Source organism: Oncorhynchus nerka, linkage group LG23 (genome assembly GCF_034236695.1).
Source record: "Oncorhynchus nerka isolate Pitt River linkage group LG23, Oner_Uvic_2.0, whole genome shotgun sequence".
Taxonomy (NCBI): Eukaryota; Metazoa; Chordata; class Actinopteri; order Salmoniformes; family Salmonidae; genus Oncorhynchus; species Oncorhynchus nerka.
This window is the reverse complement of record NC_088418.1, coordinates 25,831,024-25,854,864: the sequence shown is the minus strand read 5'-3', so window position 1 is coordinate 25,854,864 and position 23,841 is coordinate 25,831,024. Positions and strand designations below refer to the sequence as shown.

The following is a 23,841-nucleotide window of genomic DNA, read 5'->3' as shown; positions in this document are numbered from 1 at the left end:
TTGTATATGATTGTCTTCACATGTGTTCAAATACATTTGAATATTACTAAAGCCAACTGCTCTTAGTTGATAATTGTTTGGTAAACCTTTTGATTTGAAATTGGTAAGTCTACAACAGAGTCTGAGAACTACTTAATGAAAATGTACGTTTGTAAAGTACGGTGCATTCGGAAGGTATTCAGACCCCTTGCCTTTTTCCCACATCTTGTTACGTTACAGCCTTATACTAAAATTGATTCAATTGTATTTTTCCCTCATCAATCTACACACTATACCCCATAATGACAAAGCACTTTTTTTAATGTTTTCAAATGTATTAAATAGAAAAAACTGAAATACAACATTTACATAAGTATTCAGACCCTTTACTCAGTACTTTGTTGAATCACCTTTGGCAGCAATTACAGCTTTGAGTCTTCTTGGGTATGACACTACACGTTTGGCACACCTTTATTTGGGGAGTTTCTCCCATTCTTCTTTGAAGATCCTCTCAAGCTCTGTCAGGTTGGATGGGGAGCATCGCTGCAGAGCTATTTAGCTATTTTCAGGTCTCTCCGGATATGTTTGATAGGGTTCAAGTCTGGACCCTGGGTGGACCCCACTTGTCCCAAAGCCACTCCTCCTGTTGTCCTGGCTGTGTGCTTAGTCTCATTGTCCTATTGGAAGGTAAACTTTCATCACAGACTGAGGTCCTGAGCGCTCTGGAGCAGGTTTTCATCAAGGATCTCTCTGTACTCTCTCCGTGGTCCGTTCATTTTTTCCTCAATCCTGACTAGTCTCCCAGTCCCTGCCACTGAAAAACATCCCCACAGCGTGATGCTGACCCATAGGGATGGTGCCAGGTTTCCTCCATATGTGATGCTTGGCATTCAGGCCAAAGAGTTCAATCTTGGTTTTATCAGACCAGAGAATCTTGTTTCACATGGTCTGAGAGTCCTTTAGTTGCCTTTTGGCAAACTGAGGAGTGGCTTTTGTCTGGCCACTCTACCATAAAGGCCTGATTGGTGGATTTCTGCTGAGATGGTTGTTCTTCTGGAAGGTTCTCCCATCTCTTACAGAGGAACTCTGGAGCTCTATCAGAGTGACCAATGGGTTCTTGGTCACCACCCTGACCAAGGCCCTTCTCCCCCTAATAATCAATTTGGCCGGGCGGGCAGCTCCAGGAAGTGTCTTGGTGGTTCAAAATTTCTTCAATATGATAATGATGGAGGCCACTGTGTTCTTGGGGACCTTCAATGCTGCAGACATTCTTTGGTACCCTTCCCCAGATCAGTGCCTCGACACAATCCTGTCTCTGTCTCTATGGACAATTCCTTTGACCTCATGGCTTGGTTTTTGCTCTGACACTCACAGTCGACTGTTGGACCCTATACAGACAGGTGTGTGCCTTTCCAAATCATGTCCAATCAAATTGAATTTACCACAGGTGGACTCCAATCAAGTTGTAGAAACATTTCAAGGATGATCAAAGGAAACAGGATGTACCTACAGTAAGCTCAATTTCGAGACTCATAGTAAAGGGTCTGAATACCTATATAAATAAGGCATTTCTGTTTTTTATTTGTAATAAATTTACAAAAGTGTCTAAAAACCTATTTCACTTTGTCATTAGGGAGTATTGTGTGTAAATTGATGAGGAAAATGTTTAATTTAATCCATTTTAGAATAAGGCTGTAACGTAACAAAATGTGGAGAAAGTCAAAGGGGTCTGAATACTTTAAAATTGCGCTGTATGTCTGAAAGACTCTTATTTAAATGAATGGTGTTTCAGGGAACTTGAGCATACAGGAGATTACAGGAGCTGTTTTGCTGGCATGGATCCATTGGACCTGATGTCTGCTGTGACTAAATGTCTGCCGTGACTGTGAGTCAACTGGACTAGCTTAAGTTAATAGACTACTTAGACATGCACATTGGCATGACAGGCAGCGGATTGCCGTGTGTACAATTAAAATAAACACATACAATGTGGTGAAGGGTAAATATAAGGAACTGTTTCATCTACATTGTGGTTTTGGTTTGGTATGAATGCAGCCTTAGCTTCTTTTGAACATGCTAAATTGTAGGCTGTTCAAATGAATACCTAAAGCTTACGTAATTTTCCTCACATTCAAACGCAATCCAATTAGCTATTTCAAATGACTTCACCTTATTCTCTGGGGATTCTGTAATGTTTAAGGAAAAGGGTCTCGGTGTCACTAACGTTACATTGCTAAGCTCTAAACACCAGAGGTTGTAGTGGGTTGGGACATACGTGGAGGGTGATGAGCAGCGTGTCCAGGGCCGTGGGCTCCTCGGGGGACGAGATGGACTTGCGTTGAAGCTGAAGCTTACACAGATGTGTCCACTTCACCCCGTCCAGACTGGGACACACGTTCATGTCCTTCAGCAACACCAGCAGAGCGTTGCCATGCTTGTCTTTGATTGGCTCAAAGTAAACCTGACCCAGGTCCTGAGTTCCCAGCATTCCCTGCAAAAACAGCCCCAAAAATACCTTGTCAAAGACACATGGTTTTGACCAGAATCTGATGGTTTCAACTAACATTTGATGGTTCTGACCAATATTTGATCAATATGTCATGGTTTTGGAGATGAGTTTTTTTAATCAAGATTATATGGTTTTCACTTGTTAATTGTTTACTCCATGTGTAACTCTGTGTTGTCTGTTCACACTGCTATGCTTTATCTTGGCCAGGTCGCAGTTGCAAATGAGAACTTGTTCTCAACTAGCCTACCTGGTTAAATAAAGGTGAAATAAATAGAAAATGATCAGTGGTAACTAGTGATAAATGACCACGAGTGGTTATAAGGGTGTTACTAACATTTACAGTTTTAGTCATTTAGCAGACGCTTTTATCCAGAGCGACTTACAGGAGCAATTAGGGTTAAGTGCCTTGCTCAATCGAACATCGGCAGATTTTTTTTACCTTGTCGGCTCGGCGATTCGAACCGGTGACCTTTCGGGTACTGTCTTGACGCTCTTAACCGCTAGGATATCTCCCACCCATTTAAAGTGTTATGTATTGAGGTGTTATGTCATGTTTATAACAGTATTGATGGGTAAGGATGTACCTGTAGTTGGGATACGGCCTGCAGCATCTTGAGGCGTGTCTGGAGGGTGCAGGAGCAGGAAGACTGGGAGGGGCTGAGACACTGCTGCAGCCACGGAATCTCCTCCCATAGGTAGGACACCTGAGGATGGAGAAACGCACAAGCATTTCGGATCAAATGGCAATTACACAGTAATAATCCAAGTTTCTACCAGGTACCAAGTAAATACCAGTGGACCCTGTCAAATGCGAATGGTTAGGTATGGAACTAGTCCGTACGTTACCTTAGTGAACCACAGGAAGTCCTGCATCAGTGAGCTGGAGTAGGAGTCATCTATCTCTACGATGGGGATCTGGTCCTCAGGCGTCACAAGTACATTGTCATCTCGGTAGAATATAGACGTCAAGTAGAGACCTCTGGAGGACAATAAAGACAAATCAGAGTCAGTTAGTTTTGATCAATTCTCCAAAGTCACTAATTCTCAACAGCACAATGAAGGTCTCCTTGAACTATTAATTCTCACAATAGCCTATAGGTAGAATGACATTTGAGATGATATTTTGTGGCATTCGTAGCATTTATACCAGTCAAAAGTTTGGACATACCTACTCATGCAAGGGTTTTTCTTTATTTTTACTATCTCATACATTGTAGAATAATACTGAAGACATCAACATAATGAAATAACACATATGGAATCCTGTAGTAACCAAAAAAGTAACCAAACAAATCTAAATATATTTTAGATTTGAGATTGTTCAAAGTAGCTACTCTTTGCCTTGATGACAGCTTTGCACACACTTGTCATTCTCTTAACCAGCTTCACCTGGAATGCTTGAAGGAGTTCCCACATATGCTGAGCACTTGTTGACTGCTTTTTCTTCACTCTGCGGTCCAACTCATCCCAAACCATCTCAATTGTGTTGAGGTGGTGTGATTGTACAATTTGACCATGAAGGCCTGATTCACGCAGTCTCCTCTGAACAGCTGATGTTGAGATGTGTCTGTTACTTGAACTCCGTTCAGCATTTATTTGGGCTGCAATTTCTGAGGCTGGTAACTGTAATGAACGCATCCTCTGCAGCAGAGGTAACTCTGGGTCTTCCTTTCCTGTGGCGGTCCTCATGAGAGCCAGTTTCATCATAGCGCTTGATGGTTTTTACGATTGCACTTGAAGAAACTTTCAAAGTTCTTGGAATGTTCTGCATTGACTGACATTAATGTCGTAAAGCTGGTATTCCCCCCAGGGGTACGCGAAATGCTGTCAGGGATACGGCAAATAAAAATGTGATTCACATTTTCAAACAGTCCATTTATATTTTCCAACGGGGCTATACATTTGGGTGAGTTTTGGGACAATGCTGGGGGAAAAGCCCAAAAAAAGATACAGACAATGCCTTCTTCAGTGACATGGCAGGAGATGTGTTGAAACAATTACTGCTGTACATACAAGCCAGTGAATTCTATGCGTTACAGCTGGATTAGTCAACAGACGTGGCGGGCCTGGCATAGCTCCTGGTATATGCCCGTTGCATTTATGGGGGGTCAATTAAGGAAGACATCCTCTTCTGAAAACCAGGACAACAGGAGAGGATATTTTTAAAGTACTGGACAGCTTTGTGACATCAAATGGACTTTGGTGGTCAAGATGTGTTGGTATCCGTACTGATGGCGCAAAAGCCATGACAGGGAGACATAGTGGAGTGGTAACGCGCATGCAGTTGCTCCCGACGCCACTTGGGTACTCTGAAGCATCCACCGAGAGGCTCTTGCTGCCAAGAGTTTTCCCAAACTGACACCGTGCGCCTCACGGTATAACACGGTGCCTGCCCGATCCACCTCTCTCCACGGTAAGCACGGGGAGTTGGCTCAGGTCTCCTACCTGACTTAGCCACACTCCCCGTGTGCCTCCCCCCCAAGACATTTTTTGGGCTGCCTCTCATCCTGCCGCGCTGCCGTGCTGCCGTGCTGCCTCCTCATACCACCGCCGCTCAGCTTTCGCTGCCTCCAGCTCTGCCTTGGGGAGGTGATATTCAACCCAGCCTGTGCACAAGGTCCTTCCCCTTCCAGAATCTCCTCCCATGTCCATGAGTCCAGAGATTTCTGCTGCTGCCCGATACCACGCTGCTTGGTCCTTGGTTGGTGGGTGATTCTGTAACGGCCGTTGACAGTGGAAGAAGGTGAGGACCAATGCGCAGCGTGGTAAGTGTCCATATTTTTAATAAAGTAATAGAACACTGAACAAAAACAACAAAGTGAACGAACAAAACCAAAACAGTTCTGTCTGGTGCAGATACAAACACTCAACAGAAAACGGAACATAGATAACCCACCCAACTCACGCCCTGACCATACTAAAACAAAGACATAACAAAATAACTAAGGTCAGAATGTGACACCTACCTTGTCACAACACAATTGATTGGCTCAAATGCATTAAGAAGGGGAAAAAAATCCACAAATGAACTTTTAACAAGGCACACCTGTTAATTGAAATGCATTCCATGTGACTACCTCATGAAGCTGGTTGAGAGAATGCCAAGAGTGTTCAAAGCTGTCATCAAGGCAAAGGGTGGCTACTTTGAAAAATCTCAAAAATAAAACATATTTGATTTGTTAAACACTGTTTTGGTTACTACATGATTCCATATGTGTTATTTCATAGTTTTGATATGTTCACTATTATTATACAATGTAGAAAATAGTACAAATAAAGAAAAACCTTTAAATGAGTAGGTGTATCCAAACTTTTGACTGGTACTGTAGGTGTGAAAATAAATAATCTCATGAAAGTGAAGATGGAACGCAGGAGATATAAGAAGGTGTAAAATGCTTAAATACCGTTTCAAGCTTTTGACAAATTTACTGGTAGGCTGGAAGAGGTGGCGCAAGCTTTTGGATACGGAATGTTTCCTCACATGTGGAGGGGCTTTGCACTGCTCTGAAAGGATGAGAGGGTCAAGACAGTGATTAATAGAACTACTGTACCAAGCCAAAGACTCAGTAAGAATTCACAGTAAGAATTGTCTTCGGTGCATCACTGTTAGGAATGGATACTGCATCCTGTGTCCCACAGCTTAAGTGTATACACAGTAGTGTAGTGGAATGTGTTGGTCATTTCATGTGTTCTATTCAGGTTAGGTCAGTTGACACATTCACACACACGCTGAAGCAGACTATAGGGCCAGAGGAAACCAGCCATTCTAAGTGCAGTCACAAAGGGGGGCTGTGTGTGTGTGTGTGTGTGCGTGTGTGCGTGCGTGTGTGTGTGTGCGTGCGTGTGTGTTTACCTGGACAGACAGGAGGTGTCAGAGCCAGCCGTATATAGATATAGAGACCTAAAAAGACGTACTGGGGGGACGGAGGGTGGGGCAGGGGGTTACAGGAGAAGGAGGTGTAGGGGGTAACCCTTCGTCTTTCACTGACAGGGAGGTCAGTTCTCTCTGAGGGGACATGTTTATTTTTAGTGGGCCTGGGGGGGGGGGTGCAAGTGAGATAATGTGCTTTACAATTCATTAGAACCTGCGGGGTCCCCCTCCCTACACAGAAGCCCTGAGGCAATCTCACTCCGGCTCAGGCCACTTAAGTCAATAAATCCCCTATTCAGGAGAAATGAACACATTTTATTTTCATGAGACGAGTCGTGGTGGAATAACAAGAAAACGAGCTGCAGTTCACCTCCCCCCCAACAGCCCTCTTACCGCCCTGACACTGAGTAAGACAGACAGGTATAGCCGTCCGCTGGGGTGCCTGTGTTAGTCAAGGCCCCTTTCACAGTTTAATTAATAGTGTTTGGAGAAGGGGGGTGCGGGTGGGCAGTTTGGGGGGGGGGGGCAGACAGGGGTCCTGGAGGCCTGTAGGGGGACCAGGCTGCAGCCAGTCAGTGTTAATTTATAGCCCTCAAACTAGAGTCAAGGCTCCGTCTCTACAAGAACAACAAACATGACCTGGGACAGACGACCTCGGCTACCGTGCGTGAACTGGAAAAGCCTGGCCAGGGGACTGAATGCTGACTATTATATAGATTATTACTGATGACTATACATGACATGCTACATACATTATATCATTATGCTATATGTATATATAGTAGGCATAGTATACACTGCTACTCCCCTGATTACTATATGTGACATGTTACGTCATTATGCTATGTATATACAGTAGGTATATACGTTTATACATAGTAATAGTTTACTATACAGTATATGCATATACTATATATCCTACCATTTCAATATAGGGCTGAGCTGACTGACTGACTGTTTTGTTGTGAAACTGGATTCACAACCACCAGAGGAAATCTTCTATGTTATCAGGCCTTAACATTCAATTATCGAGCCAATTTACTGTCAGAGGTATTTTGGAAACAAAAGCAAAAGGAGCAATTGAACAAGAAGCATAAACCAAAGCACAGTGAAGCATTGAGTGAGATCTCCAAGATATATTTGCCATTGAATATGCTCCCACTCCAAGTGAGAGACCGAGGAACATTATTCAGTTTGGGAAAACTGCTTACTTATGAAAAGATGGGGGTTCATTTCAGTGTGGCACAAAGTGTTCAGGACTCAAGTTTCCCTTAACCACAGACCTAGGATCAGACTACTACAGCCCCGGTCTAACCTTAACATTAAGGAGGATTCAGAAAGGTCTGATCCTGTATAAGTAGTAGAGATGACTTATACTACATGTTGAGGTAGCCGAGAAGAGAAGACGGGGAGACTCTTTATACCGTGGCACACACAGTGGCGGTGCGTCTCTTTAATCTGTCCCAGTAGCTGGTCTAGCGCCTCCTTCTGTCCCCGCTGGCGAGGTGCACGGCCGTCAATCTCCCTCCAACCTGCAGATACATACAGAAACAATGAACAATAAATACAAATCTGGTGCCACCTGGGGTGCCACCGACAGCCATTGTGCCCATGAGCAAGGCACATACACCGCAAACTGTGCCAGTGAACTATCAATGTCATAAACCTGCATTACATGGAAATAAGGGGGAGGGGGGGGAACATAGTGTGTCAGTGCCACCTCAGTGTGAGAAAGCTGTGGTTGGCTAAGAGGGAGAGACAGCTCCAGTGTCTGCTGCTGCTGCCACTTGGAGCGAGCCGACTGAGAGCACTCAGTGTGTGCAGACCTGTCCCTCCCTCTCCCCCCTATACATACGCGGGCACACGGCGACTGAGAGATGCAGGAGTGCAACACGCCACACGCCTCACCCCGCCCACATACTGCACACACACACACACACACACACACACACACACATGCACACACGCACAGCGCCTACAGTACACAAACACACACACACATAAGCACACACACATGCACACACACGCACACACACACACACACACACACACACACACACACACACACACACACACACACACACACCGCCTACAGTACACAAACACACTGTACACCCCCCTACACACACACACACACGCACACACGCACACACACACACACGCACGCGCACGCGCACACCGCCTACAGTACACAAACACACTGTACACCCCCCTACACAGACAGACACACTACACATCCCTCCCTCAGTCCCACTGTATACACAAGGGGTAAACAGTTTAGTATAGACTCTCCCTCTAGATAGAGAGAGTGTGGCAGCAGTGGCCCGCAGAGGAGTAGAAAAGGAAGGAGGGAGGGAGGATGATGTGCTGGTGATAAGACGGCAGCAACAGCGGCGTCTTGGTTATCCCCCGTGGGCCCCTGGAGGCTGGGTGAAACACCGTGAGCTCTATTCCCGGAAAGGTTCCTGTCCTGACTGGACAACTAGCCTCTTTAATGGCCCCGGGCGGAGAGAGAGGTCCTCGTATAAGGGCCCCACTGTTGGGCCTTTACGGCCCCAGCTCTCACAGACATGCAAATATTTCCAGTGGTAGCCCCAGATGGAAAACACAAACACGCAACCATCGAAATTAGCTCGAAGGGAGGGGAGAGAGGTGGGAAGGGGGTGGTTGGGGGGAGAGAGAGGGAAAGCCCAGGCTGACTCTCTCTCTCTCTCTCTCTCTCTCTCTCTCTCTCTCTCTCACTCTCTCTCTCTCTCTCTCTCTCTCTCTCTCTCTCTCTCATATATACAGGGAGAGACACAGACATGCTCTACACACTATACAGACTTGCACAGGCAAATTCATACACACTTTGGTATGTTTGTATGTGTTTACACCTTTTTACACAAGCACAGAAACACACAAACATGCTTAAAATGAACACACACAAACAAGTGCAGACAAACAAACACGTATGTGACACACACACAATAACACACACACATCGAACGTGTGCCAAACGCAGGGGTACACAATGTCTATTCTTCTGTCATACACTGCCGTTTCCTTTCGCTCTCTCTCCCACCATGGACATTCAGTTTGGTCAGGTGTTGAAAGGAAAAGTCAACAGCAGTTGACGCACTTTGAGGTTTTTACGCACACGCTCTAAAACTCATCCCACACCACGATGTCGGGAATCCCACTCGGAATGTGGAAACGACTGCGGGTCGGGTACATCTCAATAATCTAATTTGGCTTCCTCCCCTCGTGTCCTAACTGGGAGAGAGAGAGAGAGATCGAGAGATCAAGAGATCGAGAGAGTGAGAAAGAGACAGTGAGAGACAGGAAGAGACAGACTTAGAAATAGAGAGAAGGAGAGAGGCCGGGGTGTTCTGACCATTCATCTCCTCAGCTGTTGACTTGACTGTTGACACCACCCATTGGCTGATCTCATTAGTCACACAGCTAAGGTTACACACACTGACGTCCGGCATTAGACGAGGGTCCGGTACCCTGCTTCTGGCCAGGGGGGGTCTAGCTGCCAACCACCAACCACCTAACCACCCAATACCATGGAAGTTGGTAAGAGGGAGTTAAGCAACGCTGAAATGACGTTGGCGTTGGAAATTCGGCTCAGACGACGCGCTAAATGCGGGTTCAATGAGAACAGCCCAACGCATGAACGGACACACAGATGAGGGGATAGAGAGGTGGACTTACTGGAAGGGGAGGCGCAGGATGGGGTGGAGTTCTGGGTAGGACCCCATCCCTTCATGTTGAATGCAGACACCTGGAAATAGTAATATTCTCCCTGCCACAGAACAACACAAAGAGATGGCATTAACACACTGCACAATGAAATAATAAAATGACGTACATGAAACAAAATAAATGAAATATTATTCCTATTAAAGGGTCTTTTGAATTATTTGCGATAAAGTGTCTCTAATAGTGATGCAGTTGACAAATGATGTGTTCTTTTTCATAGCACATACATTGGGCGGTAATGTTTGTCCCTGCATGTCCTCATACTGTCTGTGTGTGTGTGTGTGTGGGTGGCATGGCGACAGAGCCTAGAGGACCTATATGCACCGGGGGATTTCTCCTGCACAATAATGTCCCCGGAGCGCCTGTCTGTCTATGTGCCCGTCTAAAATGAAAACCATAAATCAGGTTATATATTGTGTGCGTGTGTGTCTGGCTGAGCTCCCTTATGCAATGACGGGAGCTGAGATTTTAAACAATGAAATGTGTTTGAGCAGTTTATTTTACAGAGCTCTAACTCTTTCTGCCCTAATTTAAATGTGTGTGTGTGTGTGTGTGCGTGTTACGTGTGTGTGTGTGTGTGTGTGTGTGTGTGTTTATAGTGTGCGTGCTCAGATGACTAGTGACTAGAAAGGAAAGAGAATTTTTGGAGTACAGAAGTATCACATGATAAAAGGCCTTAACAATGTGACATCTAACCGAGTGGCTCAGACACATATGTGATTCCTATCATGGCCCTTCATGTGGAATAGTGGCCTTCCAAATGTTTTTATCGGTCAAAGCTACCAGCTGTTGGAAAGCTAACTGTTGTGTTTTTGTGTGTTGCTTTCTCACCCGTAAATGGGGAAAGTATAGCTATATGCCATCGCTGGCTGCCTTTATAAGGCCTGAGGTGGAAGCAGTGGAAATTTGGTTTTCAGACACATGGGAAAGTGTCGATCTGACTGAGACATGGTGACATTTTGACATTCTGATTGAGCATCACTCTGATGCGATGGGCCTGTGTGTGTGTGTGTGTGTGTGTGTGTGTGTGTGTGTGTGTGTGTGTGTGTGTGTGTGTGTGTGTGTGTGTGTGTGTGTGTGTGTGTGTGTGTGTGTGTGTGTGTGTGTGTGTGTGTGTGTGTGTGTGTGTGCGTGTGTGTGTGTGTGTGCGTGTGTGTGTGTGCGTGTGTGTGTGTGTTTGCCTCTCTAGCTGAGGTATTTAACTTGGATGTAAGATTTGATGGAAATGAAATTATTCATTGATAGCTGGGGGAGAAAAACATCAGTGCTTTGGAATAACCCTGTGTTGTGTTCAGTAGGGAAAGAACGGAGTGAACCAGGTATGCCAGCAGCATACCACCCTGCATCCCACTGCTGGCTTGCTTCTAAAGCTAAGCAGGATTGGTCCTGGCTGGGAGACCAGATGCTACTGGAAGTGGTGTTGGAGGGCCAGTAGGAGGCACTGTTTCCTCTGCCCCCCCCAATCCCAGGACAGTGATTGGGGACATTGCCTTGTGTAGGGTGATGTCTTTCGGATGGAACGTTAAACAGATGTCCTGACTCTCTGTGGTCACTACAGATCGCATGGCACTTATTGTAAGAGTAGGGGTGTTAACCCTGGCTGAATTCCCCATCTGGCCCTTATACCATTACGGTTACCTAACCGTCCCCAGCATACAACTGGCTCATTCATCTCCCCTGTAACTATTCCCCAGGTCGTTGCTGTAAATGAGAATGTGTTCTCTGTCAACTTACCTGGTTAAATAAAAGGTGCTATCTAAACTTGTCCAATTAGAGTGTAGAATGCTGTTTTTTGTTGCAAAGCGTTTTGGTATGGTGTGCCTTACTGAACATAAATATATACTCACGCGTGTGAGGTCGGTAATGTTGCACTGCAATAGACTGGTGTCCTCTACTAGCGCCTCACCCAACAGAGGACTGAGGGAAGGGGAACTGCTCCAACTCACTGTGGAGAGCGCGCACACACACAGTTACATTAGTGCATTTCGTACCTACTTTCCTCCCAGCCTCTATAGAATAATAAACATGACTTCATGTCTTATTAGTAAGCATTGCAAGTAGCATGTAACGGGTGCTGACCTTTGTACTTGGTGACTACTGCAGAGTTGACACTGAGAGGCTCCTGGAAGTCCACCCTCAGACTGGAGCTGCTACTGACAGACAGACGGACAGAGCTGGGAACATCCGGAGGGCCTGTGGACGGACAAACATCTTCATATTATCCGGTATTGTTGGCTTTTTAGGGCTTCAACAATGTTATTCAGTGAGTCAGTGAGAGTCAATCAGGGCTGACAAAAAGTCATAAATGTTAATGGTTTCATGGAATATGTCACATACCCAGCACTCCCTGGAAAACAGGGAAAAGTGTTGCTGTGTGGACGATTGTGGTTAAATCAAGATCAACTAAATTGATATCGCACTTTACAATCATTCATCAGTCGACTTGCGGTGACACAGTTACATACAGTGTTCAATCACCCAAAGATGTCTTTTTTTCTTTATTCATAATCATAACACGCACCTTCCACTATCTGAAGAATTTGACTACTGTGGTTGAGTGGCTGAGAAAAGCCTACAAAATGTGTCTGGTCATAAAAGCATGGAGTATGTAAAGTAATGAAGAACTCCTCTATGCATCAAAGTCCAGATTGAGTAGGGTGTAAAGGGGCTGTCTGTCTACCTACCACCACGCGTGTCAAGAAATGCCTATAAAAAGTTAAAGAGGGAACATAGACGCACTACACACACACCCCAGACGCGCGCACACACACACACACGCACGCACACATAGGCCTACTCACACATGCATGTGCTCAGACATATAAGCATGAACACACACGCTTGGGTGTATACACACACACACCCCGCTCTGTCCCAGCCATCACAACGTGGAACCTATTAACAGCTCAGCCCAGACAGAATGCCACCAACAACAAAAAAAGAACAAAAAAAATGGAAATCAAGGCGACGCTGGAAAGATCTGGGCCCCAACTGTACTTCAAGTGGAGCCTAGCACATGATCTCTGGCTCCAAAATATGTAACGCACACACACACACACGCACACACACACGTGCACGCACACACACACACACACACACACACACACACACACACACACACGCACGCACGCACGCACGTGCACGCACACACACACACACACACACACACACACACACACACACGCACGCACGCACGTGCACGCGCGCACACACACACACACACACACACACGCACGCACGCACGTGCACGCGCACGCACACACACACACACACACACACACACACACCACACACACACACACACACGCACACAGACGCACGTGCACGCGCGCACACACACACACACACACACACACACACAGCATATTTTACAATTAAGTGGAACAAAGCAGTGCCCCCTGTGTGTGTATTATGTGTGTTGTGGCGTGTGTGTGCGTGTGTGTCCGTGTGTGTGTGTGTGTGTGTCTACTAACTGGCATGCTCAAAGCCCGTCTGCATGCGTCTGAAGAGCCGGTGCCTCCACTCCCAGGCCTTGAGTTGCCTCTCATGGTCCGACGCCTCCCGCTCCCCGGGGAACTCACGGTGCACCTGGGCCTGCAAGTCCCCCACACGCTGCTCGGCCTCACGGACCAACGTGGCCAGGTGCACCGCACGGCCCTCCAGGCTCACAACTGCAGGGAACAAACACACACAGTTGTAATTTGGATTACACACTAAGGCAACGATCGACACATTACCAGCCGGGCGCCTGGGAATAACAGCATCCCTTTTGGGCGAATAAAGCATCGTGCAGGTGTCCTTTCATTCGAAGAAAACCTCCCCCTCTTTTCCCATAATCCACTGGTAAAACCCTCAAGCCTTTTTAATGTCTCTGTTTGTCAGAGGCACTAACGCAAATTCCTCATTAAATCCCATTTAACTGCGCAGTCACTCTTTAAGGGTGACATCATTCCGAGTTAAAATGACAGAGAAAATGGGGTCATGAAACGAAGTGCGGACAGGCGGGGTTTTGGGGTTTCTCTGTGGTGCAGGGATCTCAAGGGGACACCCAAAATGATGAGAAAACTGTTTTGTCGGCGCGGTAAGACGAGGTTTAACCACGTTGTTATAGATCAGCCTGGCTTACTACCTATAGCTCGGTCTCCCTGACTCAAAGTGGGTCTTGAGTGAACTTCAACAGTGTCACCGTGTTCGTGCATTTCTCCGTTACCTCTCACTGTGTTTCCTTTGTGTTTCTTTGTACCATCTGAGCCACAGGGGACGACCACTATGATGTCTATATGGTGTCCATGAATGCCTATGTCTGTCTCTCTATGTCTGTGTCCGAGACAGTATGTCTACAGTATGTCTCAGTACGTCTCTGTCTCAGGGAGCCGCAGACAGGCTCTCTGAAGTCTCCTGCAGCAGAATCAATGGCTTTTCGGGAGCTTTCGTTCAAAGCCTAACGAAAGCACTGCCTTGTCTTTGATCTCAATTCTCCTCAGATGGAGTTTGATTAGAACGCTCTTATAAAAACGCCGACGCGGTATCCTGGTTGGAGTTTGACGGGAGAGCCCTTTATTTCTCTCCTCCTCCCTCCCTCTTTCTCTTTCCCTCTCTTTTTTTCTTCATGTGTTGTTTGGGCTCCGGAGAGCAAATCAAAGAGCAAACTTCAGTAAACACCACTTTCCATTCAAGTGTTTTCAATTTGGTGATACCTTTATGAAAACGCCTGGATAGGTTCTGGAAAGGGAGCGCAAACACAAATAGTCTGGGAGCGCTCGGCGAGTCCTAATCATTAGCAGAGGGTGAGACGGTGGAGGCTGCTAGATCACAGGCGGCAGAACCTTGTGAAGATGACTAGTATTGCATCATCATGCCATAACGACGCCCCCTTTTGCACCATTATGTTTTTCGGCTTTCGCTCTTTCCTCTCTCGCTGCCAGACTGAGAGGCAACAACAGTCAACTTTGACATGCTCTCTAGTGTAGGAGCGCGCGCGGTTGTTTGAGCGCGTCGTGAGACGCTAGTCGTTCTGCTTACTGTGACAGCTGCTCTGGTTGCCGTGGCAGCGGGGGTGGTTTCCATGACGACGGCCGTTCTTGCCGGAGTGAGGATTAAGTTACTTTTAGACGCTGATCTAAAGTCAGTTTTTGCATTCTAAGAGTTAGGATTTGGGGAGGGCAAGCTGATCCTAGATATGTACCAAAAGGACCTATTCTACTCCTACTGTACATGAGGATGGAGCATGCTCCATATTTTCTTCAATAAACAACTGTTATGATGCTGTAAGCCAAGGAGCAGGCAAGCAGGTGAACAGACAGAAAGTCAGACAGAACGTATACAGCTAGTCTGCCAGTCAGCCAGCCAGAACAGGTACCCACAGTGGGGGCTCTCCTTGGCTCCGGCGCGGAGCAGCAGCCTGGCCATGGGTACGTTGTTGGTCATGACTGCGATGTCCAGGGGCAGCAGGCCCTCACTGTTAGGGGTGTTGAGGTCCAGCTCCTCCATACTGTACTGGGACAGGAGTAGCTGCACCAGGTCCATCTCTTGGTGCTCCACCGCCTCGAACAGAGCCTCGTTACTCTGGAACTGACACACATCAACACATGTTTAATGAGGTGTTAGGGGCTTGTGTTGTGTCTGTATTGGGTCTGTGTTGTGTCTGTGATGAGTCTGTATCTTGCATGTGTCTCATCTGTATTTCGTTTTGAGTCTGTGTTGATTCTGTATTGAGTCTGCGTTGATTCAGTATTGAGCCTGTGTTGATTCTGTGTTGATTCTGTATTGAGTCTGTGTTGAGCATGTGTTGATTCTGTATTGAGTCTGTGTTGATTCTGTACTGAGTCTGTGCTTATTCTGCATTGAGCCTGTGTTGATTCTGTGTTGATTATGTTTTGAGTCTGTATTGAGCCTGTGTTGATTCTGTATTGAGTCTGTGCTTATTCTGTATTGAGCCTGTGTTGATTCTGTATTGAGCCCTTGTTGATTCTGTATTGAGCATGTGTTGATTCTGTATTGAGCCTGTGTTTATTCAGCATTGAATCTGTGTTGACCCTGTGTTTAGCCTGTTTAACCTGTATTGACCCTGAGTTGAGCCTGTTTTTAACCTGTATTGACCCTGAGTTGAGCCTGTGTTTAACCTGTATTGACCCTGTGTTGAGCCTGTTTTTAACCTGTATTGACCCTGTATTGAGCCTGTGTTTAACCTGTATTGACCCTGTGTTGAGCCTGTGTTTAACCTGTATTGACCCTGTATTGAGCCTGTGTTTAACCTGTATTGACCCTGTGTTGAGCCTGTGTTTAACCTGTATTGACTCTGTGTTGAGCCTGTGTTTAACCTGTATTGACCCTGAGTTGAGCCTGTGTTTAACCTGTATTGACCCTGAGTTGAGCCTGTTTTTAACCTGTATTGACACTGTATTGAGCCTGTGTTTAGCCTGTATTGACCCTGTGTTGAGCCTGTGTTTAACCCTTATTGACCCTGAGTTGAGCCTGTGTTTAACCTGTATTGACCCTGTGTTGAGCCTGTGTTTAACCTGTGTTGAGCCTGTGTTTAACCTGTATTGACCCTGAGTTGAGCCAGTGTTTAACCCGTATTGAGCCTGAGTTGAGCCTGTGTTTAACCTGTATTGACCCTGTGTCCATCACCATAGTGGACTTGCGGAGGCGCTCCTTATCGCCCCGTCCCGACACAACACTGTCCTCCAGGCCAGGCAGGTTGCCCACACGGAACTTCCCTGACAGGTTCCGGTAAAGGCGGCGGGCGGCACTGGGGGATGACAGACTGGTGGACTTGTTCCGGATGGGAGGAGGATGAGGCTCTCGCATCTCTCGCTGGTTCATCTTGGCTGAGTCGGCCCTGTGGGGAGACAGGGGAGGGGTTGGATTGGGGCAGAGGAGGGTGAAAGGTTTTGGTGAGTATTAGTATCAATTCTATCGGTCTTAGTATGCTATTTTAGCAGATGCTTTTATACAAAGTGACTCAGAGTTTATAGTGGTAACTATAGTATATTCAGTATTTGTGGACCATGAGGGAATCAAACCCAAAAAGCTTGGTGTTGCTAGGACATACCCACTGAGCCACTGCAACTACAGTGTGAATGGGATGAGTATTTGTTATACTTCTGGTATTTTTGAATCACTTGCACCAGTGGTGGAAAATGTACCAAATTGTCATACTTGAGTAAAAGTAAAGACACCTTAATAGAAAATGACTCAAGTAAAAGTGAAAGTCACTCAGTAAAATACTACTTGAGTCTAAAAGTATTTGGTTTTAAATATACTTAAGTATCAAAGTAAATGCAATTGCTAAAATATACGTAAGTATCAAAAGTAAAAGTACAAGTATAAATCTTTTTTTAAATTATAATTTTAAGTTCCTTATATTAAGTTTAGCAGATATATTAAGTTAAGCAGCCACATTTTCTATTTTTTTATATATATTTTTTACACACTCCAACACTCAGACATCATTTACAAATGAAGATCAGATCAGAGGCAGTAGGGATGACCAGGGATGTTCTCTTGATAAGTGTGTGAACTGGAAAATGTTTCTGTCCTGCTTAAGCATTCAAAATATAACAAGTACTTTTGGGTGCCAGGAAGAATTTATGTAGTAAAAAATACATCATTTTCTTTAGGAATGTAGTGAAGTAAAAGTTTTCAAAAATATAAATAGTAAAGTACAGATACCCCAAAAAACGACCTTTTCATTAAGTACTTTACACCACTGACTAGGACTGTGGATGCTAACACTTTTCAAGAATGTACCAAACATTACCATATGTTACCTTAGATACTGTGATAATAAACAGTACATTGCTTGTTAATACCTTTATAATGTCTTGTTTAGAATTTCCTTAACATGGAGGCTATGTTGAAGACTAAGAAAATACAGCTGAAACACATTACCCTGCAAACAACAATGAGTCGTTGGGAAGTCCCCGGAACATCACAAAATGGTCGCCTAAACTCTTCCGGACGTTGTGTCAATGTCCCCTGGGGGTTTAGTTGAGTTTTTAGGACTTTCTTGGAATGTTGTGTCATGGTCCCCTGACTGTCCTCTGAACATCATTGGGATGTTGTGTCATGGTCCCCTCGAGGTTTTTTTGTCTAGTTCCTGGCTTGTCCCGGGGACGTCACCTGATGGCCGCAAAAAAAAGGTTCTCCCCTCAAAAAAAAAAGGTTTTACCCAGGGCCCGCACACCATAGTTTCATTACACATCACCCCTTGTTACTGTTGCCAAGCACATCAAGCCCCTAATTGGTGAACCACTGACCCAGCCACAGCTCTTTGTCTTTTGGCGATGCTCGGGACACCCACACAAACAGTGCTTTAAACGTACATATATGACACACTTTTGACGTACATGATTATATTGTTTATGTTTATTCATCCGGTAATTATTATTCAACTTGTCCTCGCCGTGACGATCTTCCTGCCACGCCACCACATCTGTATCAATGAATGACTTGACCTGTAGGACTATTCCGACACTTTGCACTTCATAGTGAATCTCAGCTCCGTGAAAAATACACGGAAGAAAAACTATTTTGTTTATCCAAGTGATTCAGAAGTAACATTAAAACAGAATGACATCACCAACAGACAACTATACTATGCAATGTGCCAGCCAACCAGGTGGGTATTGCATTGGCATCCTTTCTCGGTCATTATGATAGGTAACATATGAGTCATCATTGGCACTTCCAACTGCCCATCGCTGTCCCACTGCCAGTCGTCTCCCAGTCCGGCCCTCTCAACGTGGCACCTCTTTCTAATGAGAGGCTGAGGTGAGGTCATTCCTTCTCATTCCTTCCTATCTTGGCATCTGTGGCATGCCAGCCATCCTGCCCTCTCCACTGCCACGGGAACCATGTGAATGACTGTGTGTTTCTGGGGGAGCCTGGGCTGTCGTGCTAACACACACTTAGCCGCTGACGGAAATGTCAACGGGACTGCTGAGGCGACGGTGACGTATTCCGTCGCCCGGTTCCCACGTCAGAAAGAGATAAAGGAAGGAAGAAATAGAGAGAAATTGTGAAAAATGTCAGAGCCTCCCTCGCTGCTTAGTCAATAGTGAATCACCTACTAAATCAATGTGTGTCATGGACCGAATGAACGACACACATTGAGCCCGTGTTGAAATAAGTATGAAGTCAAATTCTAGATAGACATTTAGTAGTGTTAATAGATCATTAATAGAGGATTGAAGTGAGTTATAGTGTTTCTGTAATCAAGATGAACATACGTGCGCACACACACACACACACACACACACACACACACACACACACACGAAACAACAGCTGACAGTGGCGGCGGTGCCCACACATCTCCAACATAAAGGCTACGGTCGGCAGAGCCGGCAATCAGCCCCGCGTCAACCCCTTTCACAGGCAAGGCGACACACCAAAATACACCCATCACATCCCCACTCTCACCTCTCCCTCTCCTCGGTCTATGTTCTGTCCCATAATAGAGGCCCTTATTTTAGGCTTCCTCATGTTCCCTGGGCTAACCTATTCCAGGGGCAGATAAACGCAGCAGGTATTTGGAATCATTTTTCCATGAGGCAGGGCCGGGATGCAGAGATAAAACAGAGATATATTTGTAATGCTCCGAGTATCCATTTCAAAGAGGAGGTAGTAGAGGAATTTCCAGCAGGCTTATTGTTGTTTATTGTTTGAGATGGAACAGACATTTTCTGTCAACCGCCAGAACAGCCCATCACTCTTTGACGATATTAAGGCGCGGGGGGAGCTTTCATAGATCAACGGATGCCGCCCGCCTGCCACGTGGACTTGTCCGAAAGTCACTCCTCAATGACATGTTACTACTTCCCCAGAGACTCCCTAATGTCCCCAACACCAGAGAGAGAGAGGGGGGAGAGGAAAGAGGGAGAGATAGATGGAGAAACCGAGAGGAAATTGGGTGGGGGGGTGGGGGGGGGGGGGGGTTGAGCAATGAGGGCGAGACAGTGGGTTAAAGAAAGAGAGAGAGAGATGGAGAAGGACAGAGAGAGAGAGGGCGAAAGAGCGAACGATAGCCATGCAGCATTGAAAGCCACAGCATGCTAACACGGCCCCTCTCAACACCCAATTTGTCAAACTTGGGAATGGGTGGGGGGAATAGAATTAGCCCATACCAGTCCACTTTAGAGAACAAAGAAGAACCCTGACCTCGTCAAGTCCACTTCTGGTAAAGACCAGCACCCAGCAGGGACATGGAAAAACCCCCATGTACAACAGGACAATGACAGATGTAGGACATAGATGATCAAATACATGTTGTATACAGTCAGGCTCACAAATATTGGTAGCTTGATAAAGATGAGGAAAAAAATACTGTTTAAAATGAATAATACAAATACAGAGCTATAGTCCAACATTTTGAAAATTATTTTATTTTATTCTAATACAATTACCCTTGTGAATTTGACCAAGTACCAGGACATTTTAGCCAAAAAACCTGGTTGGCTCATCCAGGAGGCTGACACTTGGCCTCAAGTAGATCTTCCAGCAAGACAATAACCCCAAGCACACATCAAAATCCACAAACAAATAGTTAATTGACCACAAAATCTACATTTTACAATGGCCATCTCAGTCTTACGGACTTGAAACGCCGTTGGAAAAACTCTGGTTTGAATTGAAGAGGGCAGTTCATGAGCGCAGACGACGGATAATCAAGGATCTGGAAAGATTCCGTATGGAGGAATTGCCTGAGATACCTCCCAATGTGTTCAACAATCTCAAACATTTTCAAAAAAGGCTCAATGTTGTTATCCTCGCAAGGGGAGTGTGCTGGAGTACTCAAAACAGGAGTAGTAATAATATTGGCCTCCATCTATTTCAGATTTTTTTCATTTCCTGTTAAACAAAATCAGAGCAATTGTATTAGTATAAAAAAATATAATAAACAAATAAAATCAAATTTAACATGTATCGTATAAAGTCCTTTTTGCTCATTGTTATAAAGGGTGACAATACCTTTGATTCTGACTGCATACCGATACACAGTTAATCAGGACTGGAAGTCAACATGACAAAAGCAGGATCTATACGTGCCAATGACAGGTCTAGGACGAAGATGATCAAACACGATCTAACAAAAATGTCCTTTATTCAACTTAATGCCTCTATATGTCATTTTTTGGAATCAAATGCATACTGTATATTCCATCAGGACTGGAATCCAATGTGGCTAAAACATGTATCAGTGACACCCCGGCAAAGGTTAGAGAACCCTTCATCTTGGGAATGTTACAAGAGGGTGGAACATATGCTGTAACAGCCACGTAAGGTACATTACACGCCCCATTCCTGCCTTTTAACACGCGACGAGCAGGAAACAGTCCCGCTGGGAACAAAAGCCGCACAGAATCCTGGGTTTATGCTTGGCCCCTCACCAAGCCCACATCAAATAGCACAGCTACAGATCCACCACACACACACACACACACACGCGCGCGCACACACACCTCTCTGCTGTAGCCCCCAACACCACACCCCTCTCTCTCCTCTCCTCTCCTCTCTCCCTCCATCCCTCCTCCTCTCCTTTACCACCTCTCCTCTACTCCCCTCCCTTCTCTCCCTCCTCTACTAACTCTCTCCCTTCATCCCCCTCCTCCCCCTTCATCCCCCCTCCTCCCCCTTCATCCCCCTCCTCCCCCTCCATCCAACCTCCTCTCCCCTATCAACTTTTCCTTTCATCCCTCCTCCTCTCCTTTACCACCTCTCCTCTACTCCCCTCCCTCTCTCCCTGTCAGTGGAGCTGGGGAGTGGAATTACAAGGCCCTGCCTTAGTCCGATAACACATGGATGCTTACTGCAAAACAGGGGAGCTGTGTGTGTGTGTGCGTGTGTGTGTGTGTGTGTGTGTGTGTGTGTGTGTGTGTGTGTGTGTGTGTGTGTGTGTGTGTGTGTGTGTGTGTGTGTGTCAGAGGAACACATTGATACCGGGATGGCTGCATAGATTAGCTTCGACATTAAGACTTTAGTCGAAGAAGAGTTTTAGTCGAAGAAGAGTAAACATATCAACTACTGAGAAACAGGGTGACGATATCACATCAACTACTGAGAAACAGGGTGACGATAACACATCAACTACTGAGAAACAGGGTGACGATATCACATCAACTACTGAGAAACAGGGTGACGATAACACATCAACTACTGAGAAACAGGGTGACGATATCACATCAACTACTGAGAAACAGGGTGACGATAACACATCAACTACTGAGAAACAGGGTGACGATAACACATCAACTACTGAGAAACAGGGTGACGATAACACATCAACTACTGAGAAAAAGGGTGATGATATCAGGACATTGGTCAACTGAGGAGTTGTTTATCCTTCCCCCTCCCTTCTATCTCTCTCTCTTTCTCCACCTTTCTCACTGCAGGTTCCTTTGTGTTTGTGTTTATGCGTGTGTGTATTTATGTGTGTATGCCTGTGAGTGTGTGTACACCTGTGCATGTGTGTGTGTGTGTGTGTGTGAGTATGCATGTGTTTGTGCGCGTGCGTGTGCACCCGTGCGTTTCTGTGTGTGTGTGTCTGTCGTGCTCCCAGGTCAGCTATGTGCTGACAGGCTGGCCCCTCCACACCAGGCCAGTCTGCCGCCACAGGCCTTCATAAATCTCTACTGGGCCGTACGGCGGGAAGGGGAGGCTGGGGTCAGTGTGTGTGCACTGTAATGTGTATCTCCAAATTTCTGCATGTCTATGTGTATCCTTCTGTCACATGAACAACATACACAACATATGGATATCCATAGCCCTTATCCACAGATCTAGGATCAGATTACCCTACCCTATCCCAACCTTAACCCCTGGGGAAATGAAAAACCATAAGAGCCTGTATCAGTGGTTAGGGGTCACTTCTACAATTATCATAGTATTCATTTGGCAGAAGGTGAAGGATGATATGGTATTGCCGAGAAGGACAAGGCAAGGGAAAAGAGTATCAACAGATTTGTGTTTCAGTGTGTGTGTGTGTGTGTGTGTATGTATGTATGTATGTATGTATGTGTGTGTGTGTGTGTGTGTGTGTGTGTGTGTGTGTGTGTGTGTGTGTGTGTGTGTGTGTGTGTGTGTGTGTGTGTGTGTGTGTGAGAGAGAGACAGAGAGAGATACAAAATTAGGCAGGACGGTAGTGTAGGTTAAGTGTAGGTTAAGTTGAACCATTTTTCTTGAACCATCACTCTGGGAGACAGTATTCTTTCTATCAAAGATACAGTTGAAGTCGGAAGTTTACATATACCTTAAACTTAGTTTTTCACAATTCCTGACATTTAATCCTTGTAAAACATTCCCTGTCTTGGGTCAGTTAGAGGAGTGGTTGAAAAATGAGTTTTAATGACTCCAACCTAAGTGTATGTAAACTTGGGTCACCACTTTATTTTAAGAATGTGAAATGTCAGAATAATAGTAGAGAGAATGATTTATTTCAGCTTTTATTTCGTTCATCACATTCCCAGTGGGTCAGAAGTTTACATGCACTCAATTAGCATTTGGTAGCATTGCCTTTAACATGTTTAACTTGGGTCAAACATTTCGGGTAGCCTTCCCACAATAAGTTGGATGAATTTTGGCCCATTCCTCCTGACAGAGCTGGGGTAACTGAGTCAGGTTTGTAGGCTTCCTTGCTCGCACACGCTTTTTCAGTTCTGCCCACACATATTTTCTATAGGATTGAGGTCAGGGTTTTGTGATGGCCATTCCAATACCTTGACTTTGTTGTCCT

At 45.6% G+C, this 23,841-nt stretch overlaps 1 protein-coding gene across 4 annotated transcripts in view; it reads right to left on the bottom strand.

Annotated features, from left to right (window-relative positions):
• The window catches only part of ankfn1b (ankyrin repeat and fibronectin type III domain containing 1b), a 296,942-nt gene that overhangs the window by 4,619 nt on the left and 268,482 nt on the right, over positions 1–23,841 (bottom strand). For 3 of the 4 annotated variants that reach the window (XM_065007988.1, XM_065007987.1, XM_065007989.1), the window contains exons 7-17: positions 16,713–16,947; positions 15,470–15,677; positions 13,580–13,777; positions 12,186–12,299; positions 11,954–12,051; positions 10,059–10,149; positions 7,784–7,891; positions 5,893–5,992; positions 3,335–3,467; positions 3,073–3,192; positions 2,255–2,470 (exon numbers count right to left, since the gene is read on the bottom strand). In XM_065007988.1, the coding sequence (XP_064864060.1) occupies positions 2,255–2,470; positions 3,073–3,192; positions 3,335–3,467; positions 5,893–5,992; positions 7,784–7,891; positions 10,059–10,149; positions 11,954–12,051; positions 12,186–12,299; positions 13,580–13,777; positions 15,470–15,677; positions 16,713–16,947 (1,621 nt within the window). The remainder of the gene's footprint in view (positions 1–2,254; positions 2,471–3,072; positions 3,193–3,334; positions 3,468–5,892; positions 5,993–7,783; positions 7,892–10,058; positions 10,150–11,953; positions 12,052–12,185; positions 12,300–13,579; positions 13,778–15,469; positions 15,678–16,712; positions 16,948–23,841) is intronic. The other variant, XM_065007990.1, reaches the window with a different exon arrangement.